This window comes from Patagioenas fasciata, chromosome Z, assembly GCF_037038585.1.
Source record: "Patagioenas fasciata isolate bPatFas1 chromosome Z, bPatFas1.hap1, whole genome shotgun sequence".
Taxonomy (NCBI): domain Eukaryota; kingdom Metazoa; phylum Chordata; class Aves; order Columbiformes; family Columbidae; genus Patagioenas; species Patagioenas fasciata.
The window spans coordinates 72,845,896-72,863,031 of NC_092560.1; the positions used below are offsets into that span (position 1 = coordinate 72,845,896).

The 17,136-nt window shown below is 37.1% G+C and overlaps 1 protein-coding gene across 6 annotated transcripts in view; it reads right to left on the reverse strand.

Moving 5' to 3' along the window:
* Positions 1-2,272: 2,272 nt before the first annotated feature.
* LOC136115430 (histone-arginine methyltransferase CARM1-like) overlaps positions 2,273-17,136 on the reverse strand; it is a 59,746-nt gene continuing 44,882 nt past the window's right edge. For 3 of the 6 annotated variants that reach the window (XM_071802208.1, XM_071802207.1, XM_071802209.1), the window contains exons 8-13: positions 13,678-13,759; positions 11,790-11,875; positions 10,323-10,412; positions 8,685-8,822; positions 7,025-7,114; positions 2,275-4,715 (exon numbers count right to left, since the gene is read on the reverse strand). In XM_071802208.1, the coding sequence (XP_071658309.1) occupies positions 4,706-4,715; positions 7,025-7,114; positions 8,685-8,822; positions 10,323-10,412; positions 11,790-11,875; positions 13,678-13,759 (496 nt within the window). In that variant the 3' untranslated portion in view covers positions 2,275-4,705. Of the gene's footprint in view, positions 4,716-7,024; positions 7,115-8,684; positions 8,823-10,322; positions 10,413-11,789; positions 11,876-13,677; positions 13,760-17,136 lie in introns of all 6 variants that reach the window. The other 3 variants (XM_071802211.1, XM_071802210.1, XM_071802212.1) reach the window with 3 other exon arrangements.

Here is a 17,136-nt window from a genome sequence, read left to right on the forward strand (position 1 = left end):
TTGGTATCCCAAGCATTTTTTTTCATACCTTTGAAAATGTGTTTCTAACAACTTCTTTAAAACAAAACAGAACAAACAAAAGAAGGATCATGCTGTTTGGGCAGCAAAAATGAGCAGTAAGAATTCCAAGAGCATGTGTCACTGAATAGTCATAGGCTGGATAAGATCATCATGAAGTGTGTACAGCCTTTTTGTCTTTCACACAGTGCATCCTCATCCATTCTGATTTCTCTGAGGAATGAATTTGTTACAGTAGTACCAGAAGCAGCGCTAGCAGACTCGCACTTAGGGCCAGTCCCTGATGCAGCACTTTTCTGGCACTGGCTTCCAGCTTGAGGAGAGCTATGGGGAATTCAGTTAGTGACAGAGGACTGATGTTCCGGTCATTTTCCAAAGTATTTGAAACCCTCACTGATACCTGGCAGAAGTGACAAAGTGAAACTGATTTGGCCACATGTTCAGCAAACAAGAGGGCAGGCTTCCTGAGCATCTTGATAGGCTCACTGTTGTTTCTTATGAAACAAAACTGCTGTCCACATGACATCTGAACTGAATTATATTTCCCTGTTTCCAAAGCTGGTTCAAAACACTCAGCTGCAGAGTCATTTGTTCTCATTTATTAGCTCACTATTTCAAAGGTGGATGGAGTGCGGCAAAGAACAAGATTATTAATGTGCATGTCCTGGCATCGGTGTTCTTGGAAGTGTTACTGATATCCTCTGAAATCCAGCATTATAGTTGAATGTTGTGAGTGAAGGTTGGCCATTTTCTCTTGTATTGTTTTTCATATAAAGACTGTAAGTGCTCTTTGATCTACAGGTTTGCCAGACCAAGGCCTGTGTTCATAGCAGATCTTGGGAAGGCACTATTCCCTTTAAATGCTTTGGAAATTCCACCTGAATTCCAGCAAAACTGGATCCATGTTCCTGCTGTCAGTACACACCAATTATCTCATATATTAGCAAAGGAAAACTTGTACTGTTGGGATTTTGGGTGATTGTGATTTTTTCAATGTATTGTTTTAGTTCTATGCTATTTCCTGAGCTCCAGCGTGTTCTGAGGTACCATCCTCTTTTACTACTCACGTGAGTGTTACTGGATTAATGTACATTAGAGGATCTCTGTCACGTTAGCTGTAGCACTTAAGCGAAGAAAGACACCCATGAAACTAGTTTTGGCTTCTCCTTCCACCACTGAAGAAGTGTTAGTGAAGAAGACTAAAGATTACTTTGAGTATCTTCACAGATACTCAAAAATGTCTATTGTTCACCAAACTCAAATGAAAGGCAGTGATCTGAAGTGAAACCTGAATGCTGGTTGTTGTTCAGAGGCCAATAAACATAAGATTTATTATTGTAAGTTCCAGTGCTATTGAGCAATGCTTTGTTCACAGCAGATTTGAATTATGATCCACCGTATTTCTGATTATTGGCTGACCAGTTAGCTAAGGACATCTAAAGCCTCCTGTAAATTAGGCTGAAGTTCCAGCAAAATCAGGCTGAAGGCCCAGCAATGTTGTAAGATGGCATGCCTGAAAGCTGGCCAACCTAGGGAGACACAGCCACTTCAAGAAAGACATTTTTGTACTTCCCTCTCTTTTGTCTGTGGTTTTCTTCACTTTACATTAGTTTCTGTTTCTTCTGTAAACAAGTGCGTCTGAATATCACTAAAATCAGTGTGGGTCAAACCTGGTGAGCTGAACCTAAACAGTTAGTCTCAGGTATTTGATACACTCATGGGTGCTTCCAGCAGTAAACGAATTTTTCTGCCTGCAATCTCCTGTTGAACTGCTGACTTCCATTCTATCAACTCTTCATCTGCATCTTGACAGTGTATCTTTCCCCAGTTTTAGCTCTCAACTTTCATCAGTGCAGAATTGTCAATATTGTATTATCTAATCAAGAAGAGTGAAACCCTGTATACCATGTGTCAAAGCTGAAGGAAGAATAAAATGCAAATAGCCTGGAGACTGTTTTCCAAACTCTAAATACCTTTTTCTTCCCCACTCTGTTTTTCGCTTTTTTGCATCTTGAGAAAAAAGCACAACTCGTAGAAACTTAGCTAAGCAAATTAACACCAATTGCATTGTGTTTCACTGCACTTAGATCCAGATGCATCAAGATTGATTCTGGATGTCATAGTTGTCGTAAGTATGAAGAATTGTTATCACAAACATTTCTCTGGGTCTAGTCCACAGGGTATGCTGTAAATCACTACTTCTAGCAACCACTATAGTAACAGTAACCAAATAGAATTCCTATACTGTTCCTAACAAAGGAATATTCTAATCGTCAGTTCAGATGGGAGAATTCAGAGACAGAGATTCAAAATGGGGGTCTTTACTAGTGAAAATGCAATTTATCATTAATCACCACATATATATGACTGCTTGCAAAACTTTAAATGCATTTCTCTGGGGTGGTGGTAAAAGAAAATAACCATTTGCAAGTGTTGAAAAATAAGCTGTTAAAAGCATTTCTTTCTTGAAGATTAATCTTCTAAATGACCATGGATACAACAAAGCATGAAAATTTATAGCTCCTTAATATGATATTCATTGTCTTTCCTACTGTGTTTTTTGAGTCTACTGGATACAAGGCAATGTATCGCTTTTCAAATGGATTATTATAGCCTCTTAAGCTATAAATGAGGAAACGCTGTATTTTATGATGTGTTCAAATCTGTTCAAGAGTCTTACATTATAAAACTACATCATCACTGTTTGCTCCAGCATCTCTACTGTTCTGCTTCAGTTTTCCTATATTCTCTAGGATTCAGTAATGTTGCCTTTATAAAAAACCAAACCAAAACACCAGCATTTTTTTTTTCAATAAAATATTTTCATTGATATGATTTTTCAAAAATATTTTACAACTATATTCTCATGTTTATACCCAGAAAGTCCTGTACAGTGAAATCAGTACATTGTAGTCATTGTTTCAAAGTCGGAAAGAAGAAGAAAATGTTAAATTATAAGGAAATGAAGACAGTCACAGGACCTTATTTCAAACTGCAAATGGTAGTGTCTGATTTCAATCTTCTCTTTGGTTTTGGCATAGAATCTGGAAAAAAGGGAATTCCTGAAGTACAGAGAAATATAAACACCAGTCCTGGATCATTCAAATCGCTTCAAAGTAGCAATCACTGTGAAATATTCTTTATACTTGTTAGTGTGTAAGGAAACAATCGTTTCTATACATATTGAAGTTGCGGTTATTAGATACATACACCTTTTGCTCTGGAAATAAAATAAGATGCACAACCTGACACTACTGTCTGCTGCTGTTGTTTTTCCTCCTTTTTATGTACTTTCTTCCTTAAAAAGAATTGAAGTTGGCACATGAAGTTCAAAATGTAAGGTTTGTCCCTATAGAAAATAGTAGTCTTTGATACACAGATACTTTTTAGAAGACGTTTGAAACTGAAATGAGAGATCCAGACAGACATGCAGGTCAATAGGAGACATCACAAATCTATAAGCTGAATTCAGATTCACATTTCTTATATGCCTTTCATAATTGCTGAGGAAAGCCTGCCAAACTCTTTAAAATTCTGAACTGCAGCTGCCTGGTACTTGGATTTAGACATTCCAGAATTTGTTTTCTTGTCTCATGTAAAACCACCAACCACTGTACAGACTAAATTTAGGAACGATAGATACCCAGCCATCAGAAATCTCATTACATTGCTTGTACAGGTTAGAATGGCCATTTCTGAGGCAGCAACCCACATTAAATACATTTTTGAAATAAATATTATGTATTCGGGTAACAAAACAGTATTTTATTGTGCAATCTACATTTTTATACTAGAAGTCTCTCACCTGCTGTACTAAATGCTACTGGAAATAACAAGGTAATAATTTTCTGACATTTCAATGGTTTCATATTCATGTTACTTCTACTAGCTTCACAGTTTTAGGGACTACTTTCTACAGTCTCCTTCCACTATCTTTAAATAGCTGCAAATGGCTGTTGACTTGGAGAAAAACCTCATAAACTACAGCTGTTTCTCAATTCCTCCTAGCAGGTGTCCTTAGGTGGTCTTTTGATCAAAAGTGGTATGTAACTTCCTGAGAGGAGGATCAGTTTTTGTGGGGCTTTTCCCTCAAACCAGCCTTTGCCCCTGTGTGGAAGGCTGGTTATGTCTTGCTGGACGTATCACTGCAGTTACGGTTTTGGTAGTAAAATGACGTATACATTTCTGATGTGACTCCAGCTTATTAATTCAGTTTAAGACATATGCTTTGAGTGACATAAATTTATTCTGTAGAAGTCACTTCATGGTCTCTATGGGTAACATTGTCTGGTGAGAGATCTCATTAAAATCTGTGCTACAACTCTCTAGTCTTCTTCATTTGCTACGTACCCAAGCCGAAAATACTTCTTTGTATACCTTGGACTATCAATACTTCTCAGCGACCTACAGAAAAAGTGAAAGTCACACATACCATATCATCACACTAGGCTGGGAGTTATTTACAAACGTGTCCTCTTACACTTCTATAGGGGTAGGGAAATCTCAGAACATTTGCAAAGTATATGCAAGATAACTTTAGGTTTGTGTCTCTAAAATTAACTAAATTAATGAGTTCACTGAGATAAAATTGAAGTATTTAACACAGTTCTCTGGAGAGATAGAAGATTAACACCTCAGCTTGGTAAGAATCTCACTTCTGTTTTCAGATGCCATACTACAATGTATTCTAGGCATACCTAAAAATGGATGAAAGAATAAAATAGTTACAATAAAATACACAATTCTTCAATAGCTTACAGCACTAGCTGAACTAAGCAGATTTAATAAATTCTAATGTAACTTACTCTACTCTGGAATAAAAACAATTGACAGCTTTTTGATATTTAATGACTTCTATGAAATAGAAAGTGGCTTAAGCACTCACCCAATGTATATCAGATAAGTCTCATTGGAATAAAGCTAAGAAATCAGTCCCCTTGCTGTTACTGGATTTATTAAATGCAGAGTGATTTCAAATTTAAATTGTCTCTTTCATTTAGACTTGCAGCTCTGCAAGCAAGTGTAAAATGCTACCAAATCCACTGTGGCATATTTTACAAAGGCCAAGGCCTTCTTTCGCTTTTACGTATAGCAGCTCAGGCCATTGCCTTCACAGAAATGAATGGCTTCCCAGTGTAGTTGTTTTTGTTTGTTTGTTTGTTTGTTTGTTTGTTACCTTACACTATAGAATTAGTGTGGAGTTGTTTTAAATAAGAATAAATGTCCATCAGAATTGCCCCTTCCCTGCTATCCATCCCTATGGTACAGAAATAAATATTTGTATCAGGGACCCTGTGAAACAGTGACATAGAAGTGAGCTAGGCTGTATGTGTTGGCATAACGTTCCACAATGCACAGTAATTTCCATGTCCTAGTTTAAAACCTGGATTATATTTAATTTTTTTTAAAACCTTATGAACACTTCGAAAGTTACCTCATGCTTATAAATAAGCATTTTTATTTAGGGAAGTATTCTTTGCCTTTGATTTTCAGCTCTTTTAGAGTTCTGGTAATTGGTATGGGAAGGCAGGGGTAGAATGGAAAAGGAACAATAAACAACAACAAAAAATCCTAACCTCACAGGGGAAGCCTATTAAATAAGGTTAGTGTGTTATGACAGGATTTCACAACCAAGCACTCTGAGGATTAATATATAAAAGCACAACAGTCTAAATTATCAAACTCAATATGGCAAACTGGCTAGCTACCATGAAATCACACCGTGACATTTTTACATTCAATTTCCAAGCTAGAATGCTGCTTTATATAACCTAAAGTACTTCTCTGTGTAACACACAACTTGACCATTTCCCGGCCTGCTTTCTTGCAAATGAGTGATAGTATTCCAAAAGTGATTTCTACATTTTATGTAGGTTAAAAACTCTTTTAACAAAAGCTGCTTGTGCTTCTAAATGAGTAATCTTATATCATCTTTGAAAAGTCACTCACATTTATGCAATTTGTGCTAAGACTAAGTGATTTTAGAAGACCAGTAAACTTACTCATAATCATCCTCACAAAAAGCTTTTAGATTTGAGACTGGCATTAGCCAAAACAAAAACATAAGCAAGCTAGACACTGTCCATGTCACAGTTCAAATCTGAGAAAATAAATATTTTCCAGTGCCTTATTTTATTTAAAATTATTGCAGTCTTCCATGAACAGTCTTTATTGCAAAAGCATTTTATGAATTAAATCAAAAGGTTCCATTCTAAGGCCAAAAGAATTGATGGGCTGCACATTTGATGTACAGATGAAAATTAATTAATTTTCATCAGACACAATGGATATTTTTGTTTTATAGGATTACTGTGGAATTGTCATATAGGTGTAAGTTTAAAAAATAGGAAACACAAAGTGAACAAGGGAAGCATTTTCCATGTATACCTCTGGAAAAAATAAATTTTACCAGCTGTATCAGCCTATTTTTATACTCAGTACAGCACACTAATGAGAACAGAACACAGCCAGACTGTTTTTCTCCTTTGGAAAAGCTGATGGCTCCTTACTCCTGCTTGTTCCGATCTGTAATTGACAGCTTTTCCCAAAATACAGTGCTGTAGCAATGCCAAAGGAAGGTCTCTGCTTGATTGAAAAGGATTGCAGCAGGTAGGTTTTTTTCCCTCCTCACGTTTAATACAGAAAGGACAGGTCCTTCATGTCAAATAGTAAGAGCAACTTATGTACTCAGCAGAGTGTATCTCAGCATATTGCTGATTCCTTGAGTCACGATGATACACATCACATAACAGGAAACAGCAAAAGATTTTAAGTATACATTAGTTCAAGCAAGTAAATGTCTACTGTTTTGTCACAGCACTAAATCATTAGAGATCTTAAATAAAGCTTTTTTCTTTTGCTCTTTGTCACACAGCCTAAACAGAATATTGCCTATTGTCTTATATAAGTAACTACTCCCTCATGCCTATAGAAATAAAGTACACTCTAAGAGATCAGAAACTTGTTACCAGTCTACAATGGTATTTTAGTCAAAAGCATTTCTCACCTAAAAATTGGATTCTTTAAATCAAGAATGTTACCAGATTTACATCCTGTCTGGTCCACCATAGCCACAATCTGAATGTCATAACTTTGTCTGCATCAGAAAGAGAAATATAAAAGAGAGGTAACAGAACTAAACCAACTATAACATCTTGTGTGAAAAAAATACCAGTGTAGCAACTGTCAGAATAATAACCACTTAATATAAGAAGCAAAGGTCCTCCTGCACAGAACAGAGGTGCTATGTTGATCCCTAAAGCAGATGAGCTCTGTGGTAGGACTTGTTAGCTCAGTGCTAGGAGACAGTTCAAGTGCTCCACATTCTCAGTCTGGCAGGGTCGCTAGCTCAGGTGTCTCTGAGCCATGGTCTGTTGTGGATATGCCTTATATATTCAGGTATTTACAGCAGTGGCTGTGGGATCACATTGTGGTGTACAACATTCTTTTTAATATATTAAAATGCCAATACATTTCAATTTGAAAGAGACATATCAAGATCTATATTATTTTCTCCATGAGGAGTTTCTGAGCAGAAGATCTGGAAATTTGACAAATGCCAAATCAAGTATTTGTTGCTGATGTGATTAAAGAACCCTGGAAGTATTACTGACAGCTTTGGTGTCACTGGAATCACCTGACTGGTCAGTGTCTTTCCACACCTTTTCCCTATGCCCCTCAAAAAAAGAAAAAATTCACCTTCCTACAGTGAGAAGGCTTTCCTTTCTGTTAAAGCTACACATACACATAAGCAAACCAGGCCAAAACTTCTGCAACTTGAGGACTGTTTTCAACATAAAGCATAGGAATGGAGTTACCAAACATTTGACTGACAGCAGGAACAGCAGAGAAGTCTAGTGAGGAAATACACCATTCCAAAAGTAGCCCTCTTCATCAGCCTCAGTGGAAGGACAAACAACACGGAAAAAGCACTATTCTTAAACAGGGGAGCACATCCATGAGGATTATATTTTAGAATTTAAAAATGTAATGGATTTGGCATCAACCCTGCTTCTCTTTGTCTCTGCACAGGACTTGTTGGGAGACAATGGATGTTGGATCTTCAGGCAAACAACCAGGCTGCTGACAAAGACATGGCCAGAGGTTACACTACCAGAGCAGGGTGTGGAACATCACTGGACATGACCTGAGAACCTATGTGTGCAGGACAGCAGACTGGAAAGCTGACAAAAAGCTGCAAGTAGCACTGTGAGCAAGGGCGGGATGTGAGAAGTGGTTAAGTAGAAGGTGTAAGGGAAGGAATATGGAGACCTTTTGGTAAGCAGTCTCACAAGGTCATAGAATCATAGGATCATTTCAGTTCGAAGAGACCCTCAGGATCTTCAAGTCCAACCATAACCTAACCTAAGTATAGCACTAAACCATGTCCCTAAGAACCTCATCTAAAAACCTTTTAAACACCTGCAGGGATGGTGACTCAACCACTTCCCTGAGCAGCCTGTTCCAATGCCTGACAACCATTTCCATGAAGAATTTTTTCCTCAACAGTCTGTGTAACTGTGTCAGTGATGCCATATGAATTGGAGATACTACCAGAAATAACAAATGTTAGTACAAGTGTACCCAAAAATTAATTGGTGTCTTTTGGGTACCTCTAACAAGAACAGCCACACTAGAAAACCTGCTTGAGAATCTTTTACACTTACCGCGTATTGGCAACAAATAAGACTTTCCCTGAGAGCGTTTCCCCCTCTTTAGCAAAGAGAGGCGTCTGAAGAAGGCAGCGTACTTGATACCAGTGAGTGGGGTGTTCTGTCGGTGCAGTGGACAACCAAACGGTTACCCTAAAACAAATGAGAAAAACTATCTAGACTTTCTCTCCTGTCTTCTCTTTTTAGAAACAATTTTAAGTTGTTAGGCCTTTATGTATGTGAGTGCTCCACTGCATAAAATAAACCTTAAAATGCCTTCAAGTGAACTGAGAGAGTGATTCTACCTTACGTTGGGAGATCAAGACAATATGCCTCATTTTCTTTCTTTATCTATACTATGACTGTCACTACCAGACCTGTTTGCCTAAGCCAACCATGGACATTTGAAAAAGAGACTTCAGACTCCTATCGTCTCTTCTTTCCACACTTCCAGAACAGAGAATACTTATTTCACTCAGACAATTTCAGGTAATCACAGGAAACATTTGTCCTGAATGTGGCAATGTGATTCTTCACAATGGTCGTTTCATCCTCTAGACAACACTCCCCAAGAAGGCCCTAGTTTTCACTTGCAAGAGGTATTTCCATAATATATAGAAAGGGGCTGAAGGTGTGAAGAAAGAGATAGCACAAGTAATACCATGAGCCTGATCCACAGAGATTCCAAGTGCTGAGACAAAGTTACAGAGTTGCAGAAACATGAAAGAGCTGCTGGTGAAGCAGTTGCCTGCTCCAAAATGGAGAACTTATCAGTGGAGAACTTCAGTCAGTTTCTACAAGCCTGCAATTTTCTCTACTGTTTTAACTGATACAGAGTTTCTGGTTCCTTTTTTAAGATTAAAAACTTTACTATCAGCTCTTAAATAGAAATGCACATATATCAATTTTCTTTTAATGGATATACTATTCTGAATTCTTGTCAATCCTCATTTCAAAGGCTAATAAAAGGCATTTGTCAAAACAAATAAATAGAAGTGCGTTTTATATTTTATTGAACAATATCGCCTCACCTAAAACTACATCAATTTAATTGGGAAATCAACAAATCCTATCTAAGAGCTAAATATAGATACCTAAAGTCAATGTATTGACTACCTTAGCAAGTTCATCTAAATTCCAACTAATGTCCTGATTTTGAAATAAATGTCTGGTGCTACAGTGAAAAATCTCCCCAAGCTTGGTGAAATTTTCTTCATTTTCATTTTGTTAGCTGGAACTTGCAACCTCCCTTCCTTTTTGCCCACAAACAAGACCAGCCCAAATAGGGAAATCCAACTTACGTTCAAATGCTGCTGCTTTACTTACAATGTAAACCAGAAAGGTGTATAATACTACAAAGAATCAGCGTTGTGCAGAACAGTGCATTTTGATCCTCCATAATTCCTGGATGTGGTCTACCAGAGATAATGTGCACCCCAGTCAACTGTAAGCAAGATCACCACCATCTAGTCATACTGCTAGTGCTAGGTTGTCACACTTGTTATTGCCTCTAGAAGGCATAATTTCTTGAATACGAAGGAATTACATTACAAACAAGGTCAGCACCAGATACAGGTCTAATCCTGGCACACTTTGTATGAAAGATGCGATTTTTTCCCCTGTAGTTATTATTTAATAGGAAAAAGTACTTACAGTGATCCTATAAATGCCACATCAAACCAGAAGGCCAGGCCATGGATTAGTCCAGACTGTATCATTTGGAAAACAAAAGGGATTTCTACTCTGCAGGAGAGAAAAACAATATGTTGCCGAAGTAATTTCCAAAAAATACTGGAAATTCCACCAGAAACCTAGCTTGTAATTATTTATGTATTTCCTTTTGTATCAGTTTATGTCTCAATTTTCCACATATTTAAAAGGATATTCTCTTTTTCTCTGTTCCAATAGAATTCATCAATGACACCAATTTAGGTGTTAGTTTTTCATGTGCCTTACTCAATAGTAGAATCAAATATGCCACTACGCAACTGTTAATGCACCATTTGTGGCAACACTGCAGACTGTTATAAATATAGAGATTCAATCTTTCCAGTGGAAAATTTCCTATTCCCAATAAAGAATGTGGATTTAGTTTAAATGCTATTTTGAACAGGAAAATATTCCACTACAAAATTGACAAACAGAACTACTACTGGACCAGAAGGAAAAATTGAGCTGCTTGAACAAGAGCTGGAATATTTTCCCTTCCAAAAGATCTATTACTGGCTATGTAGTTGAACCCAAATCTCATCCAGTTTTGCAGAAACATATTATACGATCAGCATTCAGGTATGAACATGTTAGTTCTGAGAACCACTGAAAGAAGTCAATGCCAGCTAGCTGAAACTAGAAAGCCATTCTGCAGCTGTTTCATCCCTCTTAGAGCAATTATTCTTTCTCACTAGACCATGTCTTTCATACAATTAGTTGTGAGTAATGTTCAAACAATAAGGGTTCAGAGTTTCAAAGACAGTACGTGATATTTTCCCTTTATGACAGTGTCTTGCAAGGACTTGAAGTACTTCCTCAATTTCTCCCATATGGTACATTTTATTTCACAGATGTCCTGGAAGGAGTCTTCTCTACTGTCATTTTGAGACACAAGGGATCTGCTTTATATATAAGACTTTACAACTAAAGATTTGAGGGAGCTCTGGAGAGAAGTAAAGAGATGCAGCTGACTCCTATTAGACTGGAAAATGTTTCTAAAAAAAATGTACAAGAGTTCAGCAAGGCAGCTTGTGATGGCACCATTTGACAAGGTCTTTTAGGATGTCTACACAGGAAAACAAAAATTGTTTTGTAACTAGATTTAAGTGTGTTGCAACACATAATGCTAAGAAGCAAACACTGTCCTCCAGAGCCCATTTTATCCCTTCCACTAGGAAAATTTTGTGGACTGATCTCTGGTGTTTCACAGGCTCATAAACACGCTTCGTTGTTAACACTAGACAAATTGTCATCCAGATGAATGCCCCAATCCATTACGAGTGTTGTAATAAGCATTTAGGCAAGCCACCTTCCCTCCTCCATGTTCACTACCAAAGCTTCCTTCTCTGAGCACCAACAATCAACAGCCAGTTACAAGAATGAAAGAGTACGTTCCTGGCATCTGCTGACCTATGTAAATCTTCCTCAACAGCTTCTAGGAAGTTAATGGTGTATTTCACTGTCTTGGCCATCAGAATTCTCACGTCAAAAGTATCCTATGGGGTGAAAAAACAACAAAAAAAGAAAAAATAAGAGTTGAAAGTGTTACTATTCTGTCTTGTCAGCATATAAACTTGTTTTATGCTAAAAAATGGGGAAAAAAAGACAAAAACGAACCTTCACCCCAATAAACTTATTTTAAGTGTTTCATTTCTTTGACATCCCTTAGAAGACAGTTAGATTTTGCAATATTATCAGGATTGAATATATTTGATAGCTTACACACCTATCAAAGACTGCTTTATTCAGCCTAGCAACAAAAGAATTGTCCAGAAATTGATCACTTGTAAGAATGGTGGGTTTGTTTGGCTGGTTTATTTAGTGTTGTTTTATTGTTATTAGTTATTTTTTTGTTTGTTTTGGTTTGATTTGTTTTGTGGTGTGTTTTTTTTTAAACTACAGACATTTTAATGCCCTCTTCTGCAGCACTGCACAGTTGGGTAAGCCAAATTAAGACTGTATGGAAGTAATTGAAAATTAAATTTTCAAGTATAGGAAGCAAAATTACTTGGTACAGATTGCGCTCTAGAAAAAAAGTTAGAGTAGTCAGTCAGCAAAGGAAAACTTTCAGCTTCTTTTCTTTCTTTAATCACATGTGCTAATCCTATTCTATCACTGTTCACGAGCTCTTTCATAAGTAAAGCAAACCGAACATTAAGGCTTGTATCACATCCCCCCCCCAGTGAATGCATCTCAGGACTAAAATCTGTCTACAGAGTAAGGGGAAGCCAAGGAGATATGTGATATTTTAAAAGAAATAACAATTTAATGTGGTTTTTATTGAGCAACACATTTCTGATCTTCAAGGGAGGAAGAATCTCAGCTGAGAAATCAAAGCCAAACACACAGGATGCAAGTATGTGCTGCAGTCCTATGGATTACTGCATTCTCTAACTGAAAGCCAAATAGCTAGTACTGAGAATGACCATGCTATAGTCAAAGATCTGGCTGAAATTTACGAAGAAAAACGAGATATTCTCTTATCCATTTCAAGTATTAAAAGCAGTCGAGTGCAGAAGGTTACATCAGTTGTCTGGTGGCCCTTGCAGATTTCTGGGCAGATTTTAGAGTCTCCGTGCAAGAGGAGGTACGCTGTCTCTACTTAAAATAGTTAGCTTAAAGCTACCCAAGCTTTGTTGCAGTGAAATTTCTGAGAGTGAACCTTGACATTGCACCTACACTGAAGCTCTACACTGCAGCGGGGGGTGGGAATTGTTTAGGTTTTTTCCCAGAGAGGTGAGAAGAATTTCTCCCACATTCTTTCTAAATAGGTACCATGTAGACTTCTACTAAAAAGAAGGAAGGAGAATGGCAGGTGCTAGATCCATGTTACCAATAAAATAAGGATATTTACGTATTTTAAAATTTTGTTTCATAGTACAGAAACCTGTTTGCTTGGCTGCTTTCTCTTTTTCTTTAATTTGTGAGTCAGAGATGGGAAGGGAAAAATCAAGGTCAAGGCACTTGTTTAAGCAATTGGAAACACTGAGGGAAGATAGTTGCATGTTAGGAAGACAGCTGTATGTTAGGAAGACAGTTATTCACATGCTGTGGCTTCCTAATAAGTGCATATCTCTACACATCTGTTATCCATAGCAAAACCAGGCATATAACGTATAGTAGTTAACCTTTGACAGCAGCTCTGTTCACAGTCGCAGGCTTAGTTCTTGGATTTCTACTGAACAGAGACAGAGCTCTGTTAAAGTAGGAGGCTACTGTACCTGTATGATTTTGTGGAGGGAATGAGATAGGGAGAGGACTAAATGCAAAAAAATAACTTCCAGACATATAAACCTACCACAACAGGTTGCTGGAAATACTCATCCACAGCTGCATTGTGCAGACTGGACAGGTTGACCCCATAAAAGGATTCTTGGTACCTAGAAACAGTAACATATAAAATGTTTAGGAAAAGATGTTTTTTCTGGGTTCCAACCAGGCCCATTCACAATAACTGTAAATGGCAGGCAAAGCATGGCTAAGCACCTCTTTACCTTTCTCTTGTCTGCCAAAAGGCCAAACTGCAACCCTCCTTTGCTTACCTTCCCCACAGACATCCTATACAGCACTGAGGTGACATGATCTCCTCAAATGTACAATGCAGAGACATTTCATGCTATACCTCTGAAAGAATTCACACAGTAAGCAGAGAATAGGGAGAAGGACTGAGGGACTCAACCTACTTTTGTTATCTTGAGCTATTCAAGGACTGGGGTGGACCCTGTATAAATCAAAATAGCGATGAGGACACCTGTATTGCAATTCTTGTTCTTTTTATTGACATCAAAGAGGAAAATAAAGGTCATCTTATACCAACTGAATGGGGAAGAAGATAGTATTTTTATCTTACCAAATTATGTAAACGTGTATTTAATGTATACTCAGACTATTTTCAGTATGGAATTTGAAATGAAAATATACATGCTTGCTGTAACCTTCCTCCTGCATAAAACCCTCTGATCAACTAATTGAAAAATTTAATAGGTACCTTGCCTTCCAGATAATATAAACGAAAGGGGATGGAGAGGGGAGAGGGCAAGGAAGTTGAACTCCTTGGGATGGAAACTTCAAATGTTTGTCCTCATTGTTACAACATCATACAACTCATAAACTATCATAACTGTTTTCAAAGTAGATGACTTAGTCTAAACCAATCTGGTAATATCCCTTGAATACTGATAAATTCTGCATTACTAGTTCTGTGCTAATTGTATAAAGGAAAGATGCCCAGAAGACTCTATGCCTGACGTACATCTGCGAACATATCTTTAAGGAGAGAACTCAAATAAGCACAACAGAAGAAATGAGCTGACACTAATACCTGCAAGAGATCTTTTACCCTTTTCCATATGTTTGCTGTACTGTATAATTGAGTTGGTTATTTACCACTGATGAGAAACACAGACAAAATGCACACTATTTTTAACTACTTTCTGTGTATTTATGCTTTGTATCTTTCTATCTTTACAAGCTTTTCACCAACAAAGAGAGCACTCTACTTCTCTGTGGCAGATGATACATCTTTTTATGTATGGTAAACGCAAATTAATATGCAACTTTGAAGCTCAACAATAAGCCAATCTATAGACTTCAAGAGAAACAAAGCATTCTTACACAGTCTCATAATTGTTATTACAGTACAGATCCAAGACAATAATTCCCAGGTATGAAAAACATGTAGCCTTTCCTTTATATAGTAAGCAGGCTATGCTAACTGCTGCATCTAATGTTAGAACACACAGCATGATTTTTTGCATTTTGAAAGTTTTTTAAAGTCCTGGTGCCTTTGCCAGATGAAAGTTCGAGCTGCAAATCTAGATATTTCTTTCAGTCTTTTGCTCAAGTGCTATCACCCAACTGGATTCAAAACTATATCCAATCTCTAAAACACAGAACGCAGGTTTAGCTAAATAAGAAAGGATTCATTACACACAAAACATATCTTCTGTTTCAAGTAACAAAGATGGACAATGAATGAAAGCTGTTTCTTGAGGCCTGGGATTTGCAGCTTAGCAAATCACAGGCTGTCACCAACTATTTGCTGCTCGTTTACTTCAAACGTCCAAGAAAGTCCTGAGAAAATGCTTTGTCTGAAATAGAACGTTTATAGCTCTGAATCTATCATGATATCCAGACCTTTTAATATTAAGAACACAAATGTCCTGGAGTGGTACAGAAGCAGAACTACTGCACTCTTAGAACATTTTGATCCCACACTTGGCTAAAGACATTAGAAGCATTAAATTGTTGGTCTCTAGAGCACTCAGTAACTTCAAGAATACTTAATCTTCTTGCACAATCAATGTCCTGAACATACATCCATTAAAAACTACAACTATGTGGACCAATACGAGGACTGATACTATGTCCCTCTGCTCAGGGGATGTCTCAAGACAGCAATAAATTACGTTGTAAGCACACAAACTATTTTATCTAGGAATAAGTCAAACAGAACCTGATACTACAAAAAGTATCATGAAGGGTATTTGTGTGACATTTCTGTGGTTAGTTTGGTTGATACATTCTCATTTTTAAAAAATAAAAGTAGGTAATAAAAATATCTGTCAAAAATGAGCGACATCCTTTTGCAAAGATGGGTGGATGATGGGCTGTAGTATGTTGTGATTTAGATACAAACCTGATTGCTATCATAATTACAGAGTATTACTACAGTCTGTGATAATAATGTCAATCACAAAAACATTCTTGGTGCAAAGAGAAATTAGTTAATAAAGCAGACTTGAAAAATCTGTTTTTCCCCTTAATGCAATTCTCTGAAAGCCTTGCAGTGGTTGACAGATAATCCAGTTTGTTAAATGTATACATGTAGAACATCTGGAATAAAATCATGCCAGCATTTTTTTTTTTTTCCCGAATGCAGATGGTGTATTTGTGTTAACAAGGTATAAGAAACTTATCTAGCTGGACTATTCAGTCCCAGATGTACACTTCTTAAAGAACAAAAGGGAACAGATTTTTTCCCACCACCAATAACATGCCCATATACCTCAGTGTTCATGGAGATACACACTCATATACTGTATCTACCCCACAGGTATTCCACAGGGGTCTTACATTTATTACAAATGAAGATGAAGCATCCAAAGCAATCTAAAATCAAATGCTTTCATATTAGCAGTAACCCTCAGTCCTGTATAAACCTGGAAAAAAAAAAGGTATGTTCCTGCTTCAAACTACTATGTATGTATCTATGCATGTATCTGTTTTCTTTATTACGTGCTGAAGAATCTGCATCATGGTACAATGTTGTGCTTCAGTCTTGTAATCTATAGTCTAATATATATCATTGGCATCATGTATATAAGCAAAAATAATACGATTGTTGAGAACAGGGACCGGAGTAGCATTGGAGATGTGAAAACTCATGAGAAGGTAATCCTACCTTTTTTTTTCAGTTTCTTAACATAGAAAAGTACTGCTGCAGTTTTTGTGATGGTAAACATACAACAGGAACATTTTATAATTGGCCCAACCTACCCAGTGCAACAAAAGAGCACAAACTGGCTGTATAAAGTAACAAAGCTAGCAAAGAATTCAGCATGTAAATTGCTCAAATTTCTCTCACTCCTTTAATCAGTATAGAAATAGTAAGATTTCATCATAGTTCTACTTCAGAGACACCAGAAGAAACCTTCAGTTATATTGTAATTTGGGCATGGAAGAAAACTTTGCCTTTAATCTGAGAAACCAAAAAAACAGGTGTGATGAAGACTACATAAAATTAACATTCCACATT